At 44.4% G+C, this 24,690-nt stretch overlaps 2 protein-coding genes across 10 annotated transcripts in view; one reads left to right on the top strand and one right to left on the bottom strand.

Annotated features, from left to right (window-relative positions):
- The window catches only part of Zfyve26 (zinc finger FYVE-type containing 26), a 61,184-nt gene extending 39,681 nt beyond the window's left edge, over positions 1 to 21,503 (bottom strand). For 2 of the 3 annotated variants that reach the window (XM_048415725.3, XM_048415726.3), the window contains exons 1-16: positions 21,375 to 21,503; positions 20,623 to 20,899; positions 18,963 to 19,041; positions 15,397 to 15,486; positions 12,665 to 13,187; positions 11,760 to 11,890; positions 11,044 to 11,208; positions 10,820 to 10,908; positions 9,785 to 9,948; positions 9,010 to 9,216; positions 6,724 to 7,332; positions 6,434 to 6,520; positions 5,394 to 5,462; positions 4,889 to 5,040; positions 1,352 to 1,553; positions 136 to 399 (exon numbers count right to left, since the gene is read on the bottom strand). In XM_048415725.3, the coding sequence (XP_048271682.3) occupies positions 136 to 399; positions 1,352 to 1,553; positions 4,889 to 5,040; positions 5,394 to 5,462; positions 6,434 to 6,520; positions 6,724 to 7,332; positions 9,010 to 9,216; positions 9,785 to 9,948; positions 10,820 to 10,908; positions 11,044 to 11,208; positions 11,760 to 11,890; positions 12,665 to 13,187; positions 15,397 to 15,486; positions 18,963 to 19,041; positions 20,623 to 20,816 (3,025 nt within the window). In that variant the 5' untranslated portion in view covers positions 20,817 to 20,899; positions 21,375 to 21,503. The remainder of the gene's footprint in view (positions 1 to 135; positions 400 to 1,351; positions 1,554 to 4,888; positions 5,041 to 5,393; positions 5,463 to 6,433; positions 6,521 to 6,723; positions 7,333 to 9,009; positions 9,217 to 9,784; positions 9,949 to 10,819; positions 10,909 to 11,043; positions 11,209 to 11,759; positions 11,891 to 12,664; positions 13,188 to 15,396; positions 15,487 to 18,962; positions 19,042 to 20,622; positions 20,900 to 21,374) is intronic. The other variant, XM_048415727.3, reaches the window with a different exon arrangement.
- Positions 21,504 to 21,826: 323 nt separating this feature from the next.
- Positions 21,827 to 24,690, top strand: part of Rad51b (RAD51 paralog B) — a 515,139-nt gene continuing 512,275 nt past the window's right edge. For 3 of the 7 annotated variants that reach the window (XR_015004408.2, XM_085697446.2, XM_085697445.2), the window contains exons 1-2: positions 22,393 to 22,474; positions 23,641 to 23,740. The gene's annotated coding sequence lies outside the window, so the exon portion shown is untranslated. Of the gene's footprint in view, positions 21,883 to 22,127; positions 22,363 to 22,392; positions 22,475 to 23,640; positions 23,741 to 24,690 lie in introns of those variants that run through there. The other 4 variants (XM_087911700.1, XM_085697440.2, XM_085697439.2 and 1 more) reach the window with 4 other exon arrangements.

The following is a 24,690-nucleotide window of genomic DNA, read 5'->3' as shown; positions in this document are numbered from 1 at the left end:
AACTTAAGAAGAAGTTAAATACTTCTCCCACTCTCTCTGCAACTTCTTAAGGCTTGTTGAGCTCATCACCACCGCTGATAATGAATGAGTGAATGAAGGAACAGGAATGGAGAGAGGTGCATGATGCCCACTCACCCCGGCTCTCAAGGCTGCTGCTCAGGCGCCGCTCGGCTGTTTCTAAGAGCTGTTTGCAGGTCTTCCAGAGCTGACACTGGCAGCAAGCTAGGTCAAAAGCAGCCATGGCAGGAGGACTGAGGTCTTCCAGAACTTCTCTAAGAGGAGTGGTGGGCTCCGTCAAGGTCGCTTTTATAAAAAAATCTTCCTGGAGCGTGGGGATGGGGTCTTCGGAGGGGCTAAGGAGCTTGTCAGTCACATCCGAGATGGAGTAAAACACCATTCCTGGACGTGCAGCAGTGGAGCAAACAGCAAGGGTGAGGGTGAGTCTACCCGCCACACGCAGCATGAGAAGTTGTCTGTGTGAGGCTCTCCTGCACAGGAGCTATGCACACTAACACTTTCACTGGGGCCCACTCTTACACAATCAAACTAAAGGTATGGAAAGAGGCCACAATAAACCCAGAAGGTAGCGACGAGGGAGCGTGTCTTGCCAACAGGATATAAAGCAGGCTGAGAAAGATGTGGGTCAGGGAGGGCCAACTGGAAACACTCTCTGAATATATTGCTAAGAAAGCAAAGACAACACTACTGCTTTAAGAGCCCTAGTCTATCAAAACCGTTGACAAGATGACAAGATGTACCTAAATATGTTTTAAACAGGGGGTCAGGGAGATGTCAGTGCCAGCCCAGTGAGTAATAACAACCGCTGAACAAGCAGGAGGACTTGGGTATGTATTTTAAGAAGAGCTGAAAAGTTTCTGGAATCACATGTAAAGGGCAAGACATGATGATAACCTGATCTATGGAGTCTGGGGAGCAATGAGTGAAACTGTGGGACAAGCTTCTGCTTCGAGAAAGAAGGGAAGGCAGCTGTTGGATGTGCTGCCACAGCTGGGAACTGAGATGTGGTCCCCAGGCTACAAACACTAACGCGCGATTTTTCACTTTAGGAACAGTCAAGTAATAGGCTTTACTGCTGGATAATTACACGAGGTAGGAACAACTTCTCTAATGCCCACATGAGTGATCCCAAAATGCACTGGGACAACAGGCTGCGTTCTTTAGCTGCAGAGGACAGGCTTCAGTGGCTGGGAGCAGCTAGGAAACTGCTGATTTGGGACGGGAGTCCTGCTTTCCATTTCTGGCGATTTCTCATGGAGATTTAGGTGGTTTCTTCCCTTATGCCACCACCCCAGCTACCCATCCACCTTTGATGTCAGGAAGGAAGACTAACCTGCAGCTGCAGCGCTGCCAATGGCTTGCAGAGTTGAGCGCCCACTGCCAGTGCGCCGAACGGTGTTGTTACCGCCATCGGAATTCTGGTTTTCAATCTTATGCTCCACACGGGCCAGTTCCTGGATCACCTCCTGGTAACGCTCTGCAAACATCAGCTCCCCAGCACTGGGTGAAGACTTTAGGTTGAACATGAATATCACCTGTCATGAGAAAGGGAGGGGTGTGGCAGTGGTAGGACCACGTAGTCTGGGGATATCTAGAGACAGGATGCTAGGTCAACTCATTTGACTATGGCTCTAAGATGGCTGTTTTAGAGCATCAGAGAGCATCTGGTTTTTCTTTTAGAGACAGAGATTTTTCTGTGTAGCACTCACTGGCTGTCCTGGAACTCACTCTATAGACTAGGCCAGCTTCGATCTACCTGTCTCTGCTTCCCAAGTGCTGGGATTAAAGGTGTGTGTCACTACATGCAGCTAGCACTAAAAGTTAAGAAGAGACCAAATACAAAACAGCTCAGAAAAGTCCATTAACAAATCATCAACGGCCAGAAGGATATAAGCAAATGTTAGCAGGGATTTCAGAGGAAACACCTATGGGAAATAAACACACAAGAAAAGATTTTCCTACCAGGAATTTAAGTTATGTATGATACTATTTTAGTTGCTATGGTGAAACACCATGACCGAAGCAACTTGGGGAGGAAAAGGTTTATTTGGCTTCCACTTCCACATTGGAGTCCATCATTGAAGGAAGTTGGGACAGGAACTTAGGGGTGCTGTTCACTGGCTTGCACAGCCTGCTCTCTTATAGAATTCAGGACCACTAGCCCAGAGGTGGCACTACCCACAATGGACTGGGCCCTTCTCATCAATCACTAATTCAAAAGCCCTACAGCTTGCCTACAGCTGGATCCTATGGAGGCATTTTCTCAGTTGAGCCTCCCTCTTTGATGATTCTAACTTGCGTCCAGTTGACATAAACTAGCACAGATACTATTTTATATATAACACACTAACCAATTGTAAGAATAAATCCTCAAGGGGTATTTCACAACTGCTGTTAATAGTTTGGTATTTTTTAAATGTTAAAAGTATATTTAGGCACACCTTTAATCCCACCTTTAATTGGGAGGCAGAGGCAGGTGGATCTCTGTGAGTTCGAGGCCAGCCTGGTCTACAGAGTGAGTTCCAAGACAGATTCCAAAGCTATACAGAGAAACCCTGTCTTGAAAAACCAAAAGCATTTTTTATAATTCTATTGATTTATTTGTTTGTTTGTCTACAGAGAATGCATGTGGGTGCGTGAGCACCGTGGCACACGTGTGGGTGCGTGAGCACCGTGGCACACGTGTGGGTGCGTGAGCACCGTGGCACACGTGTGGGTGCGTGAGCACCGTGGCACACATGTGGAAGTCAGAGAGAAACTTGCAGGAGTCAGTTCTCTCCTCCAACCATGTGTGTCCTGGAGGTCAAATTCAGGTTTTCAGCTTGGGTGGCAAGTGCCTTTTCCTACTGAGACATTTCATTTGCCCTCTAACATGTGATGACTCAGTAATTTAGGTGAGACCCCTTTCCTTCCCCTCCTGTCCCCCTCTTTCCTGAGGCAGGTTCTTATTCGATAGCCCAGGTTGGCCCCAAATTCACAGCAGTCCCCCTTCTTCAGTGTTGGGCTAACCAGCAGCAGCTGCTATGCCCAGCTATGAGAACTTTTCTTAAGGAAAAAACTCCAAAGGCTTTACAAAAAAGGGTAATCATGTTTCCACAGCATTATTATAAGGCTGAAAGCAATCTGTGTGTTGCATAGAAAGTGACTTAAATGCCACATGAGTTGATGATTATCACTGGAAAAATATTTGCCAAAAATATATATCTTTAACATTGGCTGTTTCTTTTTTTGGGGGGTTTTGATTTTTCAATACAGGGTTTCTCTGTTCAGCTCTGGCTGTCCTGGAACTCACTCTGTAGACCAGGCTGGCTTTGAACTCAGAGATCTGCCTGCCTCTGCCTCTCAAGGGCTGGGATTAAAGGTGCGTGGCCACCACAGCCTGGCTTACATTGGTTGTTTCTATATGATAGTGTTAATAGTATTAAAACTAATTTTATTTTCTTAGTAATACTGTTTGTAATACATACAACTTGTTTTGTAACTAGGTTAAAAAATAAAGTGCAAGTGCGCGCGCATGCGCGCACACACACACACACACACACACACACACACACACACTAAGGCTTAAGAAAAGGAAGTTAGCTGGGCAGTGGTGACACACGCCTTTAACCCCAGCACCTGGGAGGCAGAAGTAGGCGTTTCTACTTCTTCAAAGTAGGTTTGAGTTTGAGGCCAGCCTGGGCTACAAGAGCTAGTTCCAGGACAGGCTCCAAAGCTACAGAGAAACTCTGTCTCAAAAAAAAAACCCAAAAAAACAAAAAGCAAAAACAAAAACAAAAAAAAGAAAGAAAGAAAGAAAAAAAAGAAAAGGAAGATAAATGTGGGGTATTTAGGGGAGAAAGCACCATGAAAACTCCTAGCCAAGTTGTTCAGGTTGAAGAAATGCTGAGAAGTAACAAAAACAGCAGAGCAGAGCACTGAGATACAGGATCTGTTTTTTTTATACAGGAGTGTAACTCATGTACACCGCAGCATGTGTGAGACCCTTGGTTCAATCCCTAGCACTACAATAACAAAAGAAAGGGTTTGGTGGAGGGGGGTCCCCTGTCGTGTCCAGAGGCTCCTATTTAAGAAAGAAGGAAGTCTAAAAGGAAGAGGGGAGTTAAGGAAAGACCATCTCAGCATGGAGATTTCCCCTAGATCTACTGAACAACTGCAGTCATGCCATAGGACATTCTAACCTAGATGTTCAGGGACCAGCATTAAGTTTCAAAAAAAAAAAATTGCAGAGAGCATTTGAAGCATAGAAGAGTGGTACTTAATGCTATTGAGTTTAAACAACACAGAGGATTCCTGTATTTCTCCCAGCTCCTGTATAATCGTCTTAACCTTACTATGAGCGGGGAGAAGCAGGAATTATACTGAGCTACAATTGTCCACAGAGGATCAAGGCTCAGAGAGCTTGCGTTGTTCTGACTGCTATTCCAGTGTTATTTTCCCTGCATTCTACGGCACTCCAGTTTGCCAGCCCCTATGCTGTACACGGGACTAAACTGTCATTCTGTGTATTACCAAAAGCTATCTGCATTATGATTTTTAACTATCTAAAAATACAGGTATGTTCACAGGAGTATGAAGCAAGAAACAAAAGTTTCACTGTTTAGAGGTGGTGGTGAGATTGCCATTTTAGTTTGTTGAAACACTACTTGTATTAAGAAAACAAATAACTCAATGTCTCTAAACCTGCAGCACTGAGCCCTGGGCCTGCACACGTGGAAATTCCTTTCTGTCTTTTTCTGCTCCATGTGACTCCCCGCAAGTACTCTCAAGTACTTTTGGGGTCACATGCATTTAGCTTTCCTGGAGGCCCAACATGACAACCAGTCAGGGGCTGACGTAGCATGCTTTACCGTGACAAGTTTCCTGTTACCTGGTGGGCTTCTGCGAAGTTCCCCCTGAGGATACAGGATGCCAGCAGTGACTCCGGTGGGGAGAACATCATGGGGATGATGGAACTCTGAGGTTGGGGCTGCAACCGGTTGTCCAGCTCCATCTGCCCAGACACGGCACTCAGACTCCCTTCTGGTGGGTGTAGAACATTGGACACAGTTGGAAGAAAGCATAGAGCTGTCACCTCTCCCCACAATCCTATAGTTTCTGTAAATGGGTCTTGTTTAAATGAAGGGTAGGCATTTGTCACCATCTTAGAATACAAGTAACAACTATCTCCCTTGAATAGCCACCTTTTTCTCTCTGCTGCTGAGCAACTTAACTAAGAGAGAAAGCCTTTCCCCTTTGCCTAGCTGACATCTCCGTTATGCAGAATAAACCTTGAACCAAGGTTCAGTTCCTTCCGGTGTTCACACCACAGGGCATGGCAAGACTGGACGTGGGCAAAGCTGCCTGAAGTTAACAACTGGCTGGGACCCAAATACCTGAAGTACTTGTGCTCAGCTCACTGCTGGTACTCTCGAGGGACGGGTTGGGGCCCCTTTCCCGGCCATCTAGAGGTAGAAGAGTGAAATTCGGTCATCAACTCCTTATAGCCTATAAACTGCAAAGTCAGTCTACTAGCCCAGCTCCGGGTAGACTGAGGATAAAAGGTGACTACAGTGAGGATGGGTGGCAGGGACAATGTGGTCCCAGAGCTCTCTGGGTAACAGTCTATACTCATGGTTTTTAACCATGTGAGGTCTTAGAGACCTAGGAGCTAGTGACCACCATCTGCTGACTAAGTACGAGCAACAGCTTGGTAAAATGAAAGCACAACGATCATGACTAGGATAGTCATGACCAATAGGCTGCATGACGTTTTCTGATGTAGAGGATGTGTCTCGCCCTCATCCAAGCTGAGGAGGAAAAATGGCTCAGCGTCAGTACTCCTAAGTGCTGAGACTTGCCAACGGAGGCTGACTGTCCCTTTGTGTGGCCCTACAGAGGCTGTCAACCATCAAGAGAGTCCCCTTGGCCCACTACTGAGGTAGCCCTGTGGAAAGATGAGGCACCCGTGGGGAAAAGGGGATGGAAGACATGTTCTAGGGATGGAGGACGCAGGTGGACACAAACTCTGCCTGTGTCCCAAACCAATCACTGAGCAGCTTCAGCGCCGTGGCAATTCTGCCAGGCAGTTTTCCCACGTTTCCCTTACGGCATCCCTTCATCTCACTCAGGGTGTTTACAGTGTGTGTTGTGTGTGCGTGCGTGCGTGCGTGTGTGCGTGCGTGTGTGTGTGTGTGTGTGTCATTGTGCATATGTGAAAGGATGTGCATGTTGTGCTGTGTGGGAAATTTCTGGATGGCTTTGTAAGACACTGTTACCACCTGACTGGGGAAGGGGTGGGACTAGGAGGATCTTCCGACTTTTGTTATTTTGACAATGTGTTCTGCCTAAAAGAACATTAGACAAGCATCAGTATGCCTCTTTGTCAGGTGTGTGGGAACCAGACTCGAGGAGAGAAAAGAGGTTTGTGGATCACCTGCCCGGGTTCTTCTAGTCCGGCGACCTCGGCGGAGACTAGAGTGCCTTGTGGCAATGGGCCGGTATCTTCGGGAAGGTTGGTCCTCTGCGATAGCAAACAGACACAGTGACTAGCTTTGATGTGACCTTCTGTAGAAGCAGGCAGGGGCCATCTTCGCTAAGTTCTGAGATGTTGAGCAATGCGTCAGGTCGCCGCCCGTGGGTGTGGCTCCCACGTGCCCACCCCTTGCCTACGTGGTGGAACTTTCCTCCTTTTCCGACCTTCTAATTCTGTCTCCCTTCACTCACCTGAGCGCTGGTTGCTGGTTACCACCTTGTATCGCCACTGGGCCTCGGAGAGAACCTTTGAGAACCGGTGCAGGCGGCTCTGCAGTCCATCTCTGCCTGCGGAGCCGCTCTGGCCTTCCAGCAGCCTTGTCTCCTCGGGAGTGCTGTGGCTGCCGATCTCATCGAGTTGTTCCTGAACAAGGCCGAGGAAGGCTCCTATTGCGAACTCATCGGCCAGGAATCCACTCAGGCCGCTAGTAAAGTGCTTTAGGTCCAAGAAGCTGTGCTTGTGAGGCCCCGGCGAACTGTCTTTTGGCTCTGCCTTTGGATAGCTTGGCATTGTGTGCTCAGGGCTCCTGGGTCCCGGGGGACCCCGCTCTGTCTTCCTCTCGGGTGGGGCGATGTGCTGAGGGCTCTCTGACGGAGACCTCAGACCCAAGGAGCCTTTCCCCTCAATGTCATCATCTTCAGCATAGTCCTCGGGCAGGTGAGGCTCCGCGTGGAGATCGGCAGAGGTGACGAGGAGCAAAGAGAAGATGTTTTCGAGAATTTCCAGGCACAGAGAGTCGGGGATACTGCGTAGATACTGTCGGCACCTGGCCAGGTATGTTGTGAAGAGATGTGAAGCACCTAAGGAGGATGGGTAAGAGCAGAGGCCGGAGGGAGAGGAGAGAGAGCAAAACACTCAAAACCACAGCCCATTGAACACTCCCTATGTTTCTGCTCTCAAATTATGGCGTCATCCCTTACCTCTGACAAGTACTTCATATTCTAGGAATTAAGGTAACAACATGGACTTCTCACCCCGCAATTCTATTTTAACCTCCCGTTACTGTAACGATAAGCTCAGGCTGCCTAGGTCTCTTAAATATTTGATATTCAACAAGGGTGTGGTAGTCCAATTCTGATCCCAGCATTCAGGAGGCTAAGGAAAGAGGATTGGCACAAGTTTAAAGCTACTCTGAGCTATAGAATGAAACTCGGACATAAAAAAACGAAGGGGCTGGAGAGATGAGTTAGTGATTCAGAGCACTGGCTGCTATTCCATCCACAAGACCTCAGTTTGATTCCCAGAACCTACATGATGGCTCACAACCTCTGAAACGCCAGTATTGCCCCCCGCCCTCCCCAGACAGTGTTTCTCTGTGTCGCCCTGGCTGTCTTGGCTGTCCTGGAACGTTCTTGTAGACCAGGCTGGCCTTGAACTAATGAAGATCCACCAGGAGATCTGATGTTGTGTTCTGGTCTCTGTGGGAAGCAGTCATGTGCACAGTGCACAGACATATATGCAGGCAAAACACACACACACACACACACACACACACACACACACACACATTTAAAAGAAGAGAAGGAGGAAAAGGAAGAAGAAGAGAAGGAAAAGAAGAACTAAGCATGATATTTCAGGCCTGTAATCCCAGTGCTTGGGAGGCTTAGGAGTTTGAGGTTAAATCAGGTTACATCAATTTCCATTTGTACTACACAGTATGACTTGGAAAGAAGGAAGGAAGGAAGGAAGGAAGGGAAAAGGAAAAAAATTCATAACTATGTTTCATTTAGAATACTGTTTCTTAAAACTAAGCTTTGATTTATATATAATATAAATAAATGCACACATATATAAAGATATAAACTGTGCATGTAAGTTTAAACCAGAGTTGTTTTATATTTTAAAAGATCTATTAATTTATGTATTTTATGTATGTGTGTGTTTTCTCTGCATGTACATCTGTCATTAGAAGAGGGCATCAGATTCCATGGGTCTATAATTACAGATGATTATAAATTGCCTTGTAGGTGCTGCGGTGTTCAACTGAGGCCTGGAAGAGCAGCCAGTGCTCTCACCTCACTCTCCCCAGACAGGGTTTCTCTACTAGTCCTGGCTGTCCTGGAATTCACTCTGTAAACCAGGCTGAACTTGAACTCAGAGAACCACCTGCCCCTGCCTCCTGAGTTCTGGGACTAAGGGCATGTGCTACCACTGCCGGGCTGCAGCCAGAGCTCGTAACCACAGATCCATCTCTCCAGAAATGGCATTTCTCCAGCATTTCTCCCGACATGCTATTCTTACCATGGTGTCTAGCTACAAGAAGTAAACCATTTGGCAAATACTATGCTAGATGATCAGATTAAGATCCTTTAAGATTTAAGCAAGTCCCTTTGATGCAGAGGCTGATAAATGGATAAAATTGTTCCTGAGTACTTTCAAATCAAGGGCACTACATCTTGGAAGGGAATGGTAATCACACAAAGCAGTCCCTGGGAAAGGTGCCTGCATACGCTGCCGGGGACAGGAACGCTCTGTACCTGCGGAGGGGAGGGAATCGTTGCCTGGCTCTGCCACAGCCAGGTCCTCGGAGGCAGAGGCGATGTCTCTGCAGTCCTGGCACTGAGCATGCTGGTGGGAGTTCACACAGAGGGCATAGACAGCATACTTCATGGCACAGAAGCCCTGGTAGAGGGTCAGGCTCTGACACGGGCTCAGGTGCTCAGGGGCTGAGGCATCACGGGTATCTGAAGCAGAGAAACAGGCAGAACATCAGAGTTAGCCTGTTCAGGCAGGAGCAGCAAGAATGACTGAAGCACAGAGGGCTGACCTGTAGGTCTTACCCTCCTGCATGTCTGACCTGCAACGTCCCAGGCCTCTCCCCTAGTCAATACCAGCTTTGTCCTCTTTACTTTGCTGTTCTCTACCAGTCTTCCTTCTATCTGATACATGGCCTCCATTGCCTGGACTCTTACTCATATTCCACATGGTTTGTGTCCCAGTCATGGTCCTCTTACTGCCCTTTTCAGGTTTAAGTCCCAAGCTCCAAGTGCATCTGAATGGGTTCAGAGGCCAAATATCAACTACATCCTTGGAAGAAGCCTTTTACACTTCTCATTGTGAATCAGAATTCTAGTTCTTTTAGGAAGTTTGTCAAACAAGTTTCTCAGATTTCTGCAGGGGATGGGGGGGGGGTAGGAAGCAAAAAAAAAAAAAAAGAATGTGATCAAAGCACATTCTGGAAACATCTGTTCTCACCTGAGGAAGTTCCCGGACCTGTGTGACACAATGCGACCACACTATGGGCCAACTCACCATGCTCTCGTTGGAGGTCCTTAGCTGGCACCTTTTGAAGGAGCTTGAGGACTTCTTCCTCCCTGAGGGCTGGGAGGTGTGTGAGGTGATGGAGAGAGTAGAGCACGGAGTGGCTGTCTCCACCATGTAAGTGACGCAAGAGCTCTCTCTTTGGTATGAGGCTGCTGGAAGGCAAAGTCGGGAGGACGGACAAGGAGGCGGGTTTATATTATTGCCCCGCAGAGAGACAGCTCTCTTTCCTCTTGTTCTTCTTCTCTGGCCTCTACTACTTTGGGTTTCACCTTCCCAAACTCTTTTGTGAGGTTTAGGATAAAAGGTAACATTTATCCACCTTGAGGAATTATAGCCATCATGTTAGTTGCTTGTCTAGCAAGGATCTAGGGAGGGCCTTTCTGCCCAGTGGAGTCTAAGAAGGGCCTGAAGATCCAAGTCCCTGAGTTCTGTACTCGCTGTAGCTTTCAAATAAGCTTCTTTGGTGTATTCAAAGAGCCCCTCCCTACACACTCCTCCACCTGCTTTCTGAAGCATTGGTGAGGTGAATGAAGAACAAAATGGAAACTCAGATCTAGGCAAAGGCAGGTCTCCCTATGTTACCTTGGCTGGCCTGGTACTTGCTATGGAGACCGGGCTGACTGTGAATTCAGAGAACTGTCTGCCTCTGTCTCTCAGGGGCTGAGATTAAAAGTGTAAGCCACCATGTGTGACCTTTAGTGTTTAAAGCAACAATCATGTCTGTATCTACTTTGCCAGGATGTTGTAAGAGGCTTAGAACAATGCCTGGCCTATAGTACACACACGCATAGGGATTGCCAGCTGCTTTTCTTTCGAACTCCAAATTATCCTTTGGCCATGACATGATGGTCACAAATGGAAGCTAATCATTACTTAGGTTTTCCCCAAACCCTACTTCAACAGATGGAACAATTATTTGCCATCTGGCCATCATAATCAAATTTTTTTTTTTTCTGAAATGGAGTATAGGGTTGAGTGTGCCCAGGTATGGTAGGAAGGGGGAATGCCTTCACAGGGACATACCTGCTCTGCTGTACACACCACTCCAGGACTTCTAAGTGAGCCCACAATCCTTCACAGGCATCCCTGAGAAGCTCATCATGGCCTTGGTCCTATGTCAATGCAGAAGAAACAAATACTGACTTAGGCTTCAGTCACTGTGGCTGACTACAAGACTAGGAACTCTTCTAGGTCCAAAGCCCCAGGGCATTTGCTTCTGGAGCACCTTGGGGCACTGCACGAGTTACCTGGGTCCTGTAGAGTGTTTGGAGTAATCGTTTAGCTGATTCAAGGCTCTGGCAGTGTGTCCATCCCAGGAGCACGAGCAGGTGGCTGAGAGGCCGGAATTCTCTATCAAGCAGGCATCCAAGGCTTGGGAAGTCTTCCTCTTTCAACAGGGTTAGCGCCGTGACCTATAAGCCAAAGGTTACTTGGTTACCTGAACTGGAAAGAATGAATTCCAGTTTCATTAGGGTAGTCAGTTACATAAAAAGACAGCACAAAAGTACGTTCTAAGCATTTTGAAGTGAGGGACTGACTTCTGTTGTAACCCCATCTCTTAGCATAGCACATAGCCTACAAGAATGGATTCACAGATATCTGTTGAAATAAATGAGGTTCAGCTGCAATTTAGAAGGCAAGAGTTAGAGTAATAAAATTTCCTTGCCAGCTAGGCCTTGAATTGCTGCCATGGCCTTTGCTGTCTACATCCCCCAGAAAGCTGATGCACAGCCAACATCTTATTCCTACCAAAGGTTCAACCTAAAGCGGCTACAGCATCAACTAGGAATGGAACTGGTTCTCAGAGGCCCCTCTCCCGAGGGACTTCGGGATGACAACCAGATGACTTGCCACTGATTAGACTGCAGGAGTTGGATACATGAGAGAGAAACAAAGAAAACCCAAATAGCTCTGGGAGAGTTCTGGGTTCTTCTATGATGGACAGGAATGAAGCTCAACTCACCAGGATCTGCTCCAGGAAGTGTTTGTTGTTGCTCAGGCAGTAGAAAAAGACCATTTTCCAAGCGTGGGCTGGGTCGGGAGTGGAGAACAGGGCCAGCATTGCCCGCTCAGGATCCGGATGATCTGGGGACACTGAACATCACACCGGGAGGGTTACTAATGAAGAGCTCCTCTTTCTCACGCTATAGTCCACACTGAAAACCAGCCAGTCTGAGACTAGGCACTTGTATTTATTTACTTAAAATGTATTATTATTACTGTTATATTGTATGCGCATTCATGTGCATATAATGGAGGTCAGAGCACAATGCTGGGGAGTCCATTCTCTCCTTCCACTCTTTTTTTTTTTTAAAAATATTTATTTATTATGTATACAATATTCTGTCTGTGTGTATGCCTGCAGGCCAGAAGAGGGCACCAGACCTCATTACAGATGGTTGTGAGCCACCATGTGGTTGCTGGGAATTGAACTCAGGACCTTTGGAAGAGAAGGCAATGCTCTTAACCTCTGAGCCATCTCTCCAGCCCCCTCTCCTTCCACTCTAGTGGGTTCTGGGGCTCAAACTCAGATCATTGGGTCAGTGTGGTAAGTAGAAGCACCTTTAGCCACTGAGCCATCTTCCTAGTTCAAGAGTAGACTCTTGTAAAAGTTAAACTCTATTGTTTACACTTTATCTGAAAGATGTTTCAATCTTCTTAGTAGTTTCTGCAAAGCTCTTTTCTATCCTGCTATTTCCTTAAGCTATGTTTTAAACAAACAAACACCAACAAAATGCTACGTGGTTTTGCTTAGCCTCTCTTGTCTTGGACAACAAGCAAGTACAATACTAGTCCAGAACTTCAGAGGGCAAAACAGAATTACTAAAATACTAAATTATTCAAGGAGAAACAGCAAAAGACACACACCTTTTCCTGGAAGTGTGGCCTTTGGTGTCCTTTCTGTCACCTTCTCTGCATAGATTTGGCCGTAGAGGGACAGTAGGCCCCGTCCAGCCTTGTGTAACAGGCAACCAAGCAGCCGCTCCTCCGGCAGGGGACTGCCCTCAGTCCTGCAGGTCTCTAACAGTTCCTCACAGAGGACCCGCCATTCACTTTCTGGTGGCTCGACAGTGCAGCAGAGAGCCTGCAGGGCTCCACAGACAGCGTCGGCCACCCCAGGGGGCTGAGGGGCAGGGTCCCGGAGGGTCTGTAGTGCCTTTCGAATGCGATCCAGCAGTGTCTTCTGCAGAGGGCTGTGACAGAGGCTGGTGCTGTGGTGATCTACAAGCAGGAGCTCCAACAGGGCCTGGGCTAGCTGGGGGGCTTGCTTCAGAACATCCCAGAGCACGGAGACAGCTTCAGGGCTGAGCTGAGGGGTCCCGCTCTCCCACCTCTGGCTTCTGTCAGGAATGCTGTCTACTGGACTTTGTGCTAAGGCTTCAAACAGCTCCTAGGTGGAGAACAAAAGCAGGGAGTGCGGTGGCCACCAGGATGCGATGACCTGTGTGCCTTGATGGCTCAGTAGCCATAGAAAACATTTCTATAGGTGTTTGTATAGGAAGTCACTATTCAAGGCTCTTTACAGAAGAACCAAATCAACCATGCGGACAATCTCCAGAAGCAGATACCATAGTTATTCCTGTCTTACTGAGGAGACTGAAGTTAAAAATTAAGTTAACTTAGTTACTCAAGCCCCACCCTACTCTCTTCAAAGTTTGTTAGCGACCTTAATTAAGACTATACATTTATAGACCAGGTGGGTAAGGTATTATGCACACTTAAAAGCAATTCAATCTAATTTTTGAAGGAACATTACATATCAGCTTTTAACTACTGATCTGAATTCTGTCTATGTTTTAAGGCATAATCCATTTTTTATCCTTCCATAAAACCCTTCTGCTGTGGTTTGACTGTGTACCTTATAAGTTCATTGTGTCAGTAGGCAGGTATGTGGCACATACCTGGAAATGCAGGAAGCTGAGACTGTGTGGCTAGCCTGGGCTATATGCCGAGACACTGTCTCACACGAACCACAGCAAATAGTTCAGGTGTTAGAAACTTAATCCCCAATTTCATGTGTTAATATTTGGAGGCTGAGTCTTTGGGAGAGTTAAGATTAGATGAAATCTAATCTCAAGGCCGATCCCCATGGTATCAGCAGCTTTGTAAGAAGAGAGACCCCTGAGCTAGCACACCTGTCCCCTCTCCCTTTGCGATGCCCTCTGTCATGTTAGAGCGCAGGAAGAAGGCTCTTCTAGATGCTGAGCAGACACCAGTGTTGTGTTGTTCTTCAGTATCCAAACCATGAACTAAACAAATCTGCTTTATAAATTACACAGCCTGTGGTATTTGGTTACAGCAACAGACATCAGGCACTTGCTTAATGTTTTTAATCCATACACCTTCGAACAATTGAATATCGTATGGTTTATTAAAAATATGTCTCCTGTATATTAGCTTAATTAGGTATTGAGTCTGCCTCTTCAGCTAGACTGTTAGAAGCATGACTTTCTATATACTCCTTATACAGGCAGCCTGAAGGAGAAAGGGGCACAGGGATGTACATTGTTTCCTACATCTGTAGATGTTGTTCAGGGATGGCTCTTTATTAATTGCTAGTCCATGAATCCTTGAACTAATACAAGTCAGTTCCCACATAAGTCCTACCATAAATATATCTTATCTGGTAGCAGAGTCTTAAGAAAACAAATAATGGCCGGGTGGTAGTGGCGCACGCCTTTAATAGCAGCACTTAGAAGGCAGAGGCAGGTGGATCTCCATGAGTTCGAGGCCAGCCTGGTCTACAGAGTAAGTCCCAGGACAGCCAGAACTGATAATGATAATGGGCTGAGGTGTGTATCAAGGACAGAGTGATTATCTAGAATGTGCAAGACCCTGGGTTTGATGCTAATAAAATTTAAAACAAATAAATGAGGTATTGAGTCTCAATAAATAGCAACTGATGTATATATATTATAATATATAATATGTAATATATTTCTATATAGATATAGTTATATGTATCTATAGGAAAAAACCTAGTAATTGATAGATGATATAAAAATAGTATCTATATCAATCTATAGATATCTATCTATAGATATGGATAACTATATATTATCTATCTATTGATTGCTAACATTTTTCTGGGGGGTGGCAATTGAGACAGGTTTTTACTATATAGCTCAGGCTGGCCTTAAATTCTTGATTATTGGCATATGCAATCATGCTTACCTACACAAGGAGAACATTTAATTGGACTCTGTCTCTAGAAGGTTGGTACAATGATTAGCTATAAAACATTAGTGTATCTGTTACAGAAGACAAGTCTATCAAATATTAGTTCCTTTCTTCCCTCAAATTCTCTATCGTCTACTCGTCAATAGTTCAAATATCTTAAATTAAACCCAAGTAATGAGTTCCTTCTAGGTGAAATGTAAAGAACAATCAATTGCCTGCTACGATCAGTTCTGCTGGGCAATCTGCTTCCAGAATTCCAAAATCAGGTAAGTTATACTCATTCTAAACTTGCCTTGGAGGGGCCTGCCTATTTCTTTCTCTGAAAACAAAGAACAGTCAACATCTTAAAGACCTGTCTCCCCGATGGCCCTGAAAATTAAACTTGTTGAGTGACTGCAGGTGCCCTCAGTCTTTCTTACCTTGAGGATGTTCTCTGGAATGTCACCTTGGAGGTCTTCTGATAAAAAAAGAAACTCGAGTTTTCTCCGGAAAACAGCAGAAAGTAATTTCTAGAGGAATAATACACAATTATAGAGGTCAGACATATGCTTTGCTTAATAAATACAATTTCTCTTTAGTTACTCTTATTTCTGCTATTTTTCTAAGATAAGGTACTTTTAATCATTACACTCCTGGATGCATTTTAAAAAAATATTTATTTTTATTTTAATGTATATGGATGATTTGTGTATGTCTGTGCACCATGTGCAAGTCTGTTGCTTGCAGAGGGCAGCAGAGGACATCAGAGCCCCTGATACTGCAGTTACAGACAATTGTGAAGTGCCATGTGGGTGCTGGGAATTGAACCTGGGTCCTCTGGAATGGCAGCCAGTGCTCTTAACCTCTGAGCTATCATTCCAGTCCTTCTGGATATGGTTTTTGATGCTTTCCTTTGGAAATAAAGTTGGCTAAACTTGAACATTCTTTAAATTAATATGCAGGGGCTTGGAAAGATTGCTCAGTTGGAAAAGTGCTTGCCCCACAAGCATGAGGACCTGAGTTTAGATCCCTAACACCCACATTAAAAAAAAAAGGCTAGGTGTAGTGGTATATACTATTAATCCCAGGACCTGCCTTTAGTCCCAGCACTTGAGAGGCAGAGGCAGGCAGACCTCTTTGAGTATGAGGCCAGTATGGTCTACATAGTGAGTTCTCAGTCAGGCAGAGCTGCACAGTGAGACTGTGTCTCAAAACAAAACCAAACCAAAAACAAACAAACAAAATCCCAAAACCTGGACTGGAGAAATAGCTCAGTTGTTTAGGCACACAGACATACATACAGGCAAAATATTTACATACATAAAAATAAACATAACAATAATAAAAACACAATAAACAAAAAACCAGATAAAAGTAATAAATATCTAGGGTTGAATGCATTCTAGGGTTGAATGCATATAATCCCAGTACAAGAGGATCCTGGGAGCTTTCTGACCAGACAGTATAGCCAAATTAATGAGTGTCATGTTCACTGAGAAACTTTGTCTGGAAAAGAAAAAAGACAAAAACCTCAAAAACCCAAAACACCAAAAACTTAAAACGTCAAAGAGAAAGGCAGGAAGACACCTAACTGAACTGATGTTCATATGCATATCCTACACATATCCATACAAATGTGCACATACACACAGAACTAAAGCCTACACTGATTAACCTATACTCCAAGCTTGTTCATTTCACGTGCTCTTTCCCTTTCTCTGTCTGTTCTGAGACACGGTCTTGCTATGTAGCCCACACTGGTCTTGCACTCTGGGTCCCCTTGCCCCTGTTTCCCTCTTGCTGGGAAGCGATGGATACCATGCCTGACTCCCTCTTTTGGAAAAATCACTCAAGTTTTTATTGCTGTGTGTAAAACACCTACAGGAAACTCTTGGAGGGCACACCCTCATAATCCTTTTAATCCAACCATGCTTCTGGTATTCACCATCCTTTGTATACCAGTTATTGAAAAAAACAAAGGTATACACGCCTGGCACGGGGTATTGTATTTCATTTCCAAATTAAAGAAACCCATAGCATGAAGTGGTTTATGTAGTGTTTTTTGGTTTTTTTTTTTTTTATTTTACAGTGTTTCTCTGTGTAACAGTTCTGGAAGTCCTGGAACTTACTTTGTAGACTAGGCTGGCCTCAAACTCACAGAGATCCACCTGCCTCTGCCTCCTAAGTGCTGGGTTAAAGGCATGTGCCACTGAAATGACACTGAAAACTCATTGGCCATATAATTTTGAATAGTGGCGTCGTGCACTGCATGGAGATATGCTTCCATTTATTAGCCAGGCCTGTATTACGGACATGAGGGTTATTGCTAGCTTTCCTCTGGTAGTAGCAGCTTATCAGCAAACATCTCTGCAGCTAACCCTTTACACACATGCTTACACATGTAGGCCTAAACCAGGGCAAGATAAACAGACAGGAGATAAGAGTGAATGAAGGATAGAAAAACAGCACCGCTGCTTCGCCTCATAATTAAACGGCAGCTCTTGGCAGGCAGCGGGAGCCTGCAACTGTAAGCAGCTGTGTGTTTCCAAGCACCAAGGCACAACTGGCTCTGTAGCACTCCAAAGTGCACCTGAAGTCCTGGTCCTTAAAAAACAGTTTATAGTTCTCCAAACAACAAAACTACTACTACAACCGTTGAACGAAGTGGATCACCGGAGCTTTAAGGACTACATGAAGTTTGGTATTGGCCAAAACAAGAACAATTCCCTCCCCATCTAGGCTGAGGAGCTGGGGAAGTGAAATCCACCACCTGATGTTGTTAAGCAACTCTCCAGAGAATAAGCAGTCAGTGCTCTTAACCTCTGAGCCATCAGTCAATGAGGTCACAAGTCAGCAAGCCGACCTCTTCTCCTCAAGGGGAAAGGTCAGTTAGTTCAACAGACTTGGTGTTTGTAATAGGGAGATCCTTACTCAGTAACAAAGCCCCTCTGTCCCCCTCCCTTCCAAGATGCTAGGGAATCTTCTTTCTTTCTTTTCTACTTTATCTCATTATTGTTGTCTTTTTCTCTCTTTAGCGCTGACTCTTATTTTTCCTAGGTTTCATTATTTTACAATTTTGCTTCTTTTACTTGCTCTTTCTGCTAGTCTTTCTACAAGTTCTCTTTGCTAGACAACCCTCTAAGTCTGCCTAAAAGATACATTTAAGCCTGGTGGTGCTGGCACACACCTTTGATCCCATCACTAGGGAGACAGAGGTAGGTGGATCTTTGGGCGTTTGAGGTCAGCCTGGTCTACAGAGTAAGCTCCAGGACAGTTAGGGCTACACAGAGAAATCCTGTCTTGAAACACAGTAACAAAAAAAAAAAGATACCTTTAGGCCAGGATTTTTTGGCACAGTTAAAGGAAGGATAAAAGTGCAAAAAATGGAACTAAACAAACAATTAATTCTGGTGAGAGAAAGCAATAAATGTAAGAAAAAAATGATGGATATTTAAAAACTGAATTTTTTACTTTGAAGTAAAAAGAGGCTAATATAATGTTGGCATGGAAAATGAACAAGGGTTGAGGTGGTCAGATCTCTGGCTTTGCTGGAGTCATTTCTCTTGAGTCAAAGATTCTCTGTGTGTGTGTGTGCACGTGTGTGTGTGTGCGCGCGTGCATGTGTGACAGAGTCTCATTATGCTGCCTAGGCCAGCACTGAACTCCTGGACTCAAACAATCTTCACGTGTCAGCTTCTTGAGTAGCTGGGATTACAGTCTTTACCACCACACCCCACCCATCTTGGCATAGTCACTAAACTCTACAAAGTTCTCTTCAAGAGCAAGTCTTCTAGAAATATTTAACAAACTAGTATCACTCCTAATGATATTATATGTTAAGGTACGAGGGTAAATTAACAAGCAAATCATTTCCACAGTCAACCCTGAGAAAGACTACAACCAACCACAAAAAAAGGGAAGTAGCTGACGGATGGAAAATCTCCTAACTTCTAAGTTCTTCTCAGTCCTGGTTTCGGGGGAAAAAATTAAATGTAAGCCCACATACTTTTTCTTGGGTCACCCATTGTTCCAGTATGAGAAGCCAGAGCCAGGCTAATCTCTGAGGGTTGATACCTGGTCCGCATCTGAAAAAGAAAAGAAAGATTTAGCAAAACAGGAGTTTCAACTGACCCTTTCTCTTTTGTGATTCGAGTTTATATATCAGTTTTCAGTTCAGTTCATTTTAAATCTGAACAAGCAAGTCCTAATGAGAAATTCTCAATTCCGAGTAACAGTTGAACCATACAGAACCACGTAACTTTCAGCTTCCACTGGTGCCTGTACTACCTTATCTAATTGTGTTGTATCTTCCCAGCTGCAGTACTGTTAGGCCGGAACTCCTGGGCTCCAGAGTGTCTGCAGCTACAGAAACAGCCTCACCATACCTGACTTAGTTTTATTTTTAGGAATACTTCCAGAGAAAATCACCGTCCATTTGAAATATATGTGTATATGTCTATGCATATGTATGTATACAGACAAACACACATACATAGACACACACTGTCACTCACTGTTTTGAGACAGGGTTTCATACTGTACCATTTAGGCTGATTTTGAACTTACAGCAATCCTCCTGTGTCAGTTGAGACACATGTGTTAAAATACCACACCCAGCCCCTAAGTGTACTTTTGAATACCAAAAGTGAATCAAAGACAAAAGAATAAAGGGAATACATAGAAATTAATTTTTACTATATAGTTAGAGGAGTTCATAAGCCTTACTTTGAAGTCATTAGATTAGGCAGTACCAACCTAGAACCCAAATTTAAGGGGGGAAAAAAACAACATAAGAGTGATTTGTTTCTCTGGCCTTTATGTGCTAATCCAATAATTCCACAGGCTTACAACAGAACAGTTAAAGAGACAGAACAAAACAGTCCATTTGGCTCCCATGACACTAGTTCATAGCACTGCTAGTTAAAGATCTAGGATGAAGACCTTGGTTACCAAGAGGCAAGAAGGGGTCATAGTGTAGCTATACAGGATAATAGGAAGGATGAGAGAATTCATGTGCCGTGAAGCAGGACGTCTTTATCTTTATTACAGTGGGGTTAGGTCAACCCTCACACGGGTAAAACCTCATAGAATTACAAGTAAAAAGCAAATATAGAGTTAAAAATGGTGAAAATCAAGTAAGATCTCTATTGTAGTCCATGCACTAAGGTCAGTTTCCTAGTTTTGAGGTCTAACAACAGCTGGATGAGATGTCACAGCTGGGGAGCTGGAAAAAGGGGTACCCTGGACTCTATTATTTCTCAACTTTTTGTGGATCTACGATTATTTCAAAATGTGAAGTTTTAAGTTAATGCAGTTCAGTCCTTTGTTAAAGCCACAACACCATTAATCTTATGAACAAGAGGAGAGGGTAGGTTGGTCTTTGAGTGACAAGATGCAGTTACACCATCTTTTATCGATAATAAACAAGGAATGATTTCAGGAACCTTTTGGTAGCCAGGCTTAAACTCAGCTCCTGAGGGTAATCCAAGGCCAGTGGAGTATATTTAAACACAAAATACATTACACAGATAAAATATCAGAACATTGAAACGTGCTCAACTTCTGCTAACTTTTTAAGAAATAGTGGACTGGGGGCATTAAGACCAGAGTCCAAATACTGAACCGTGTGTCTTCCTGAGATCCCGGAAAAGAGGGAGATCGCTTACCTGAGCAGAACGGGACACTGCACCAGCGCCTGTAGGATGTCTTCCACCTTTTTGGGGATATCCCCTTGTCCCTTGTGTAGCCGAGGTACACATGCTTGTGCCAACTCCCAGTCGCCCCTCCGCAGGCACTCACAGAAAAATTCAAAAAGTTGCTCCTCGGTAGCGGTTTCCTCTTTCCCAAACGGGTAACTCATTTTCCCAGCACAGAGTGCAGGGAGATAGAAAGAGAGGTGTTACGCCGAATACATTCTCAATTTTCTCATTCGAGGAGTACCTCCTAGAAACAACACACCAGATGAGAAGAAACGAAACTGTTTAGATAAACCACCAGCTACTAGCCCGAAAAGAAAAGGCAGAATTTACTTTTCTAATTATTGTTTTGGGTTTAATTTGACCTGTTACTATCTCCTTTCGAGAACCGCCTCTTTCTCTAAAGGGTGGTTCCCATCTCCTAACGCAGATCCCATATCTAATAATCTTAATATTTGTGTTAGCCTGGAGCGCAGACACATAAATTTACTTCCGCATTCGCTCCTGAACATTTTGCTAATAGGATTACAAATCTCGAGGTGGGTGTCTCGGTTAGGATGACACTAAACTCCTTTGGTTTCAGCCTCCTGTTAAGGCAGAGGATTAAAGATCAGATCAATCTGGGACTGAACGGGAGAGCCGGAAGGCTGGGGGACAGGGATGCTCCCCCTAGCGGGGTCGGAGACAGCACCCTTGCCGTCTTCCCTGCGCTTTACACTCACCTGCTCCGGGAGTCAAAAGCATTTTAGCTTCCAGGGCAGCCATGTTTGAGCCCAGTCAGGTGACAGATCCCATTGCGAAGAATGGTGGAAAGGGGTTGGGATGACGAATGAGAGCGCCACTCTTATTGGCTTAGAAGAAGGAAGATGCAAATCAAGTACCAGATTTATTTGAGTCACGTGACACCCGATCGCTAGGGTGAAGAGTTAAATTCACGAGCTACTGGGCTGAGGACCCTCCGCTCTTCTTTACAGTTACGTATTTCGGGGGAGTTGACGTCAGAAAAAGCTGTCTGTGTTCCACAGCTCCACTCCCGCCACTGTCTCACTGCCAACCAGTGACCGACGCTGGGGATGTCCACAGGAGTCCTGGATTCTCCTGCATCATTATTCTACTTGGAATATATGTTCATTTATACATAAATATATACTTATATATTACAATACATAACTATATGTAAATCTGAGGACCGAGGTCGACACAGAGGAGTTGCGCAACCGAAAGCAAAGAGTGAGCAAAGACTTTTGCACAAATTCAGTAATCAAGCCAGTTCTTAATTTTATTTTTCTTACCGTAGCTGCTTTACAATTAAACTTACTTGATTTCCTTTATTTCATTTTTCAACTACACTCTTTTTTTTAAACACATATTTTAGTTTGAGAACCTTTAGTTAGCTTCATTTTCACCATTCAAGTTTGGTGAAAGTGCAAAATAAAACAAACACTAAGCTAGCTCTCTTTCCAGAATTGGAATAGGCAGATAGACCATACTTTCTCCAACTCCTCAACCCTCAAAAGACGCTTCTCTGGCCCAGGAAGTAACTTAAAAATGCGATTCACTAGGGAAAAGAACTTCCAGACAAGGTTTTTCATGCTTCACACTCGCCTTGACAGGTTCTTCCCCCTCGAGTTTGACGAGCACCTGCGAGTTTGAACTACAATTCCCAGAATGCAGCGGGACCAACCCAAACTTTTGTCTGCTTTTGATTGGGTGAGTTTCCAGAGTACCGACCAACCAGAACTCCAGTTGTTGCTGTGGGCGCTTTTCGCGGGTAATTGTGTGAGGGTGGGGGAAAATTTGAAAGTTCGATGCTGCTGACCTGGTACTGGAGTTTTCTGAGGGGGGCAGTTGTGGGCAAGTGGGTGTGCTTATCTCGTACCTTTCTCCGGGTCTGTGGATGTTGATACCGGGGTGGCGGATAGTCCTGGGTGCCGGGCACGCCCTCTGCTTCCCGTGGGGCTCGTCCCTGGAACCCCAGCTTGGGGCCTGGGGCTTCCGACTTTCTTTGGGGTGGGTGATGCTTGGAAGCTGCCCTGCTTTATTAGGGCGTTCAGCAGGAGGTTTTCTACCTCTTGATGCCTCTCCCTCCTCTTCGGAGCAGCTAGGGATCTGGGCAAATTTAGGGACTGTCACACTTACGTCGAAGAGCGAGGAATCTGGAGTCAGATCTCTGGATTAGAATGCGTGCTCCATCCTTGGCTAGTTTGCACGTTTCTCTGTTTAGTGCCTCAGAGTAGTCTTATGTGTAAGATGAAGTAAAAACACCCGAAGCATTTAAAATTAGTGTCTGGCGAGTATTAAGGGCCCATTAAATAAATTAATCCCCACAAACCCCACAAAACAGCTGTTTTTGTTACTTCATTGTTTTTATTGAGCGCCTAACATAAACCGGGCCTGTGTTGCCATCTCTTCATACATACATACATACATACAGACAGACAGACAGACAGAGAGACAGGCACACACACGCGCCGCAGGAAGAAAGAAAGACATAAGCTATAAAATCGCACAGATAAGATTAAGGAAGGTATGTGTGCTAAGTGTGGTAGTACTCGTGGAAAGGAAGGGACTGATTATCGAAGGCTTTGCGTGTAGAAATGGAAGACATGTGCTTGAGGAACCTAACATAACCTAACCTTGTGGATGGTCATGCGGGAAGAATCCCATGTTTGTCTATGATGATTGCCTACGTTGAGCATTAATGTAGCAGCTCTAGAGTAGAAACTAGAATTGCCCTTATTTTACACACGAGGAAAACAGTGCTCTGCGAAATCTGATTGAGCCTCCAATCTGGTATTTGAGTGAGAGCTAAATAAGGGATCCCCCTTTTCAAGGTGTTTTTTTTTTTGTTTTTTTAAAATGTGATTCTAAAAGTTTGGAAGTTGTCATGTGGTCTGATAGTCTCACAAAACATTTTAAGCCATGACACCTACTTAAGGAGGCTCCTTGTAGTAGGATTGTGACATTCATCCTATTTTTTTTTTTCAGGCCATTTTGAGACTTCTCCCCATCTGTTTCTTCAGCAGCTACAGCTACACTTGTTATATAGTTATGGTTATTTGAGTGTATATCTCTCCATCTTTCAGTTGTGAGTACGAACAACTTACAATGAGTTTTACACCCTTGAGCTCAGCAGAGTGCTTCAGAAATATTGGTGAAAGAAACAAACAAATGGAGAATATAATATTTAGAGAATTTATATTATATTTGGTAGAGTAAAGAACAACTCGAAGCCATAAGCAGTAGTGTGGGCAAGTGATGGGAGTGGTACTATTAAATAGAATGGTTATTGCTAAGGTCTTTGTAATTTTGGGTTACAAGTGTTTTTTTTGTTTTTGTTGTTTGATGGCGTGAACTTACTCATTAAGTGATGTTATTGCCTAGAGAACCTTATCTGAAATGTAGTAAGAACAGAATAGCAGGAAAGCGTTCCCTTTTCTCTTAAAGAAACAAATCAGCCCTAACAAATCCCCCTTGAGATAAATAAAGAATGTGTTTTGTTTTTGTGGGGGGGGGGAGAGGAAAGTAGGGAATGGGGGATGGAGGGAGAGAAAGAGCAGGGGACTTCATGTAATTCAGATAATTTAAGTATTAAACAGAATCGGACTAAGTGATGGTAGCAGATACCTTAATTCTTGTTTATAGGTTTGTTCTTTGCTATATAGTTTGATTGTTGTTGCTTCATTCCATGGAATAATGAGTTCTTATTCTATTATTTCTGGAAGATACTTTGCCGTATCAGTGAGATCCATAGCCTTTTCTTTGCATGCATTATTACAGAGATTACAACAGTTCTAACTGCCCAAAGACTAATATTTCATGAGTCTCATTTAGCAAGGTAGAAGAAGAACAGAATTTAATTCTATATGGGACAGTAAGCAGCTAGTACAATAATGAATATGTTTATTGCTAACACTTACACTAGTAAAGTCTCATTTGATTGAGATTTGTTCTGACTCTTAGAAAAAGCAAGGGGTAAATAAGATTTTTGTTCCTAAAATGGTTCAGAGGATAGGTCTCAGTGTCAAATTGCCTGGA

This window comes from Myodes glareolus, chromosome 11, assembly GCF_982192425.1.
Source record: "Myodes glareolus chromosome 11, mMyoGla1.1, whole genome shotgun sequence".
NCBI classification, from domain to species: domain Eukaryota; kingdom Metazoa; phylum Chordata; class Mammalia; order Rodentia; family Cricetidae; genus Myodes; species Myodes glareolus.
Note: the sequence above shows the minus strand (reverse complement) of the source record. Positions and strands in the feature narration are given on the sequence as shown.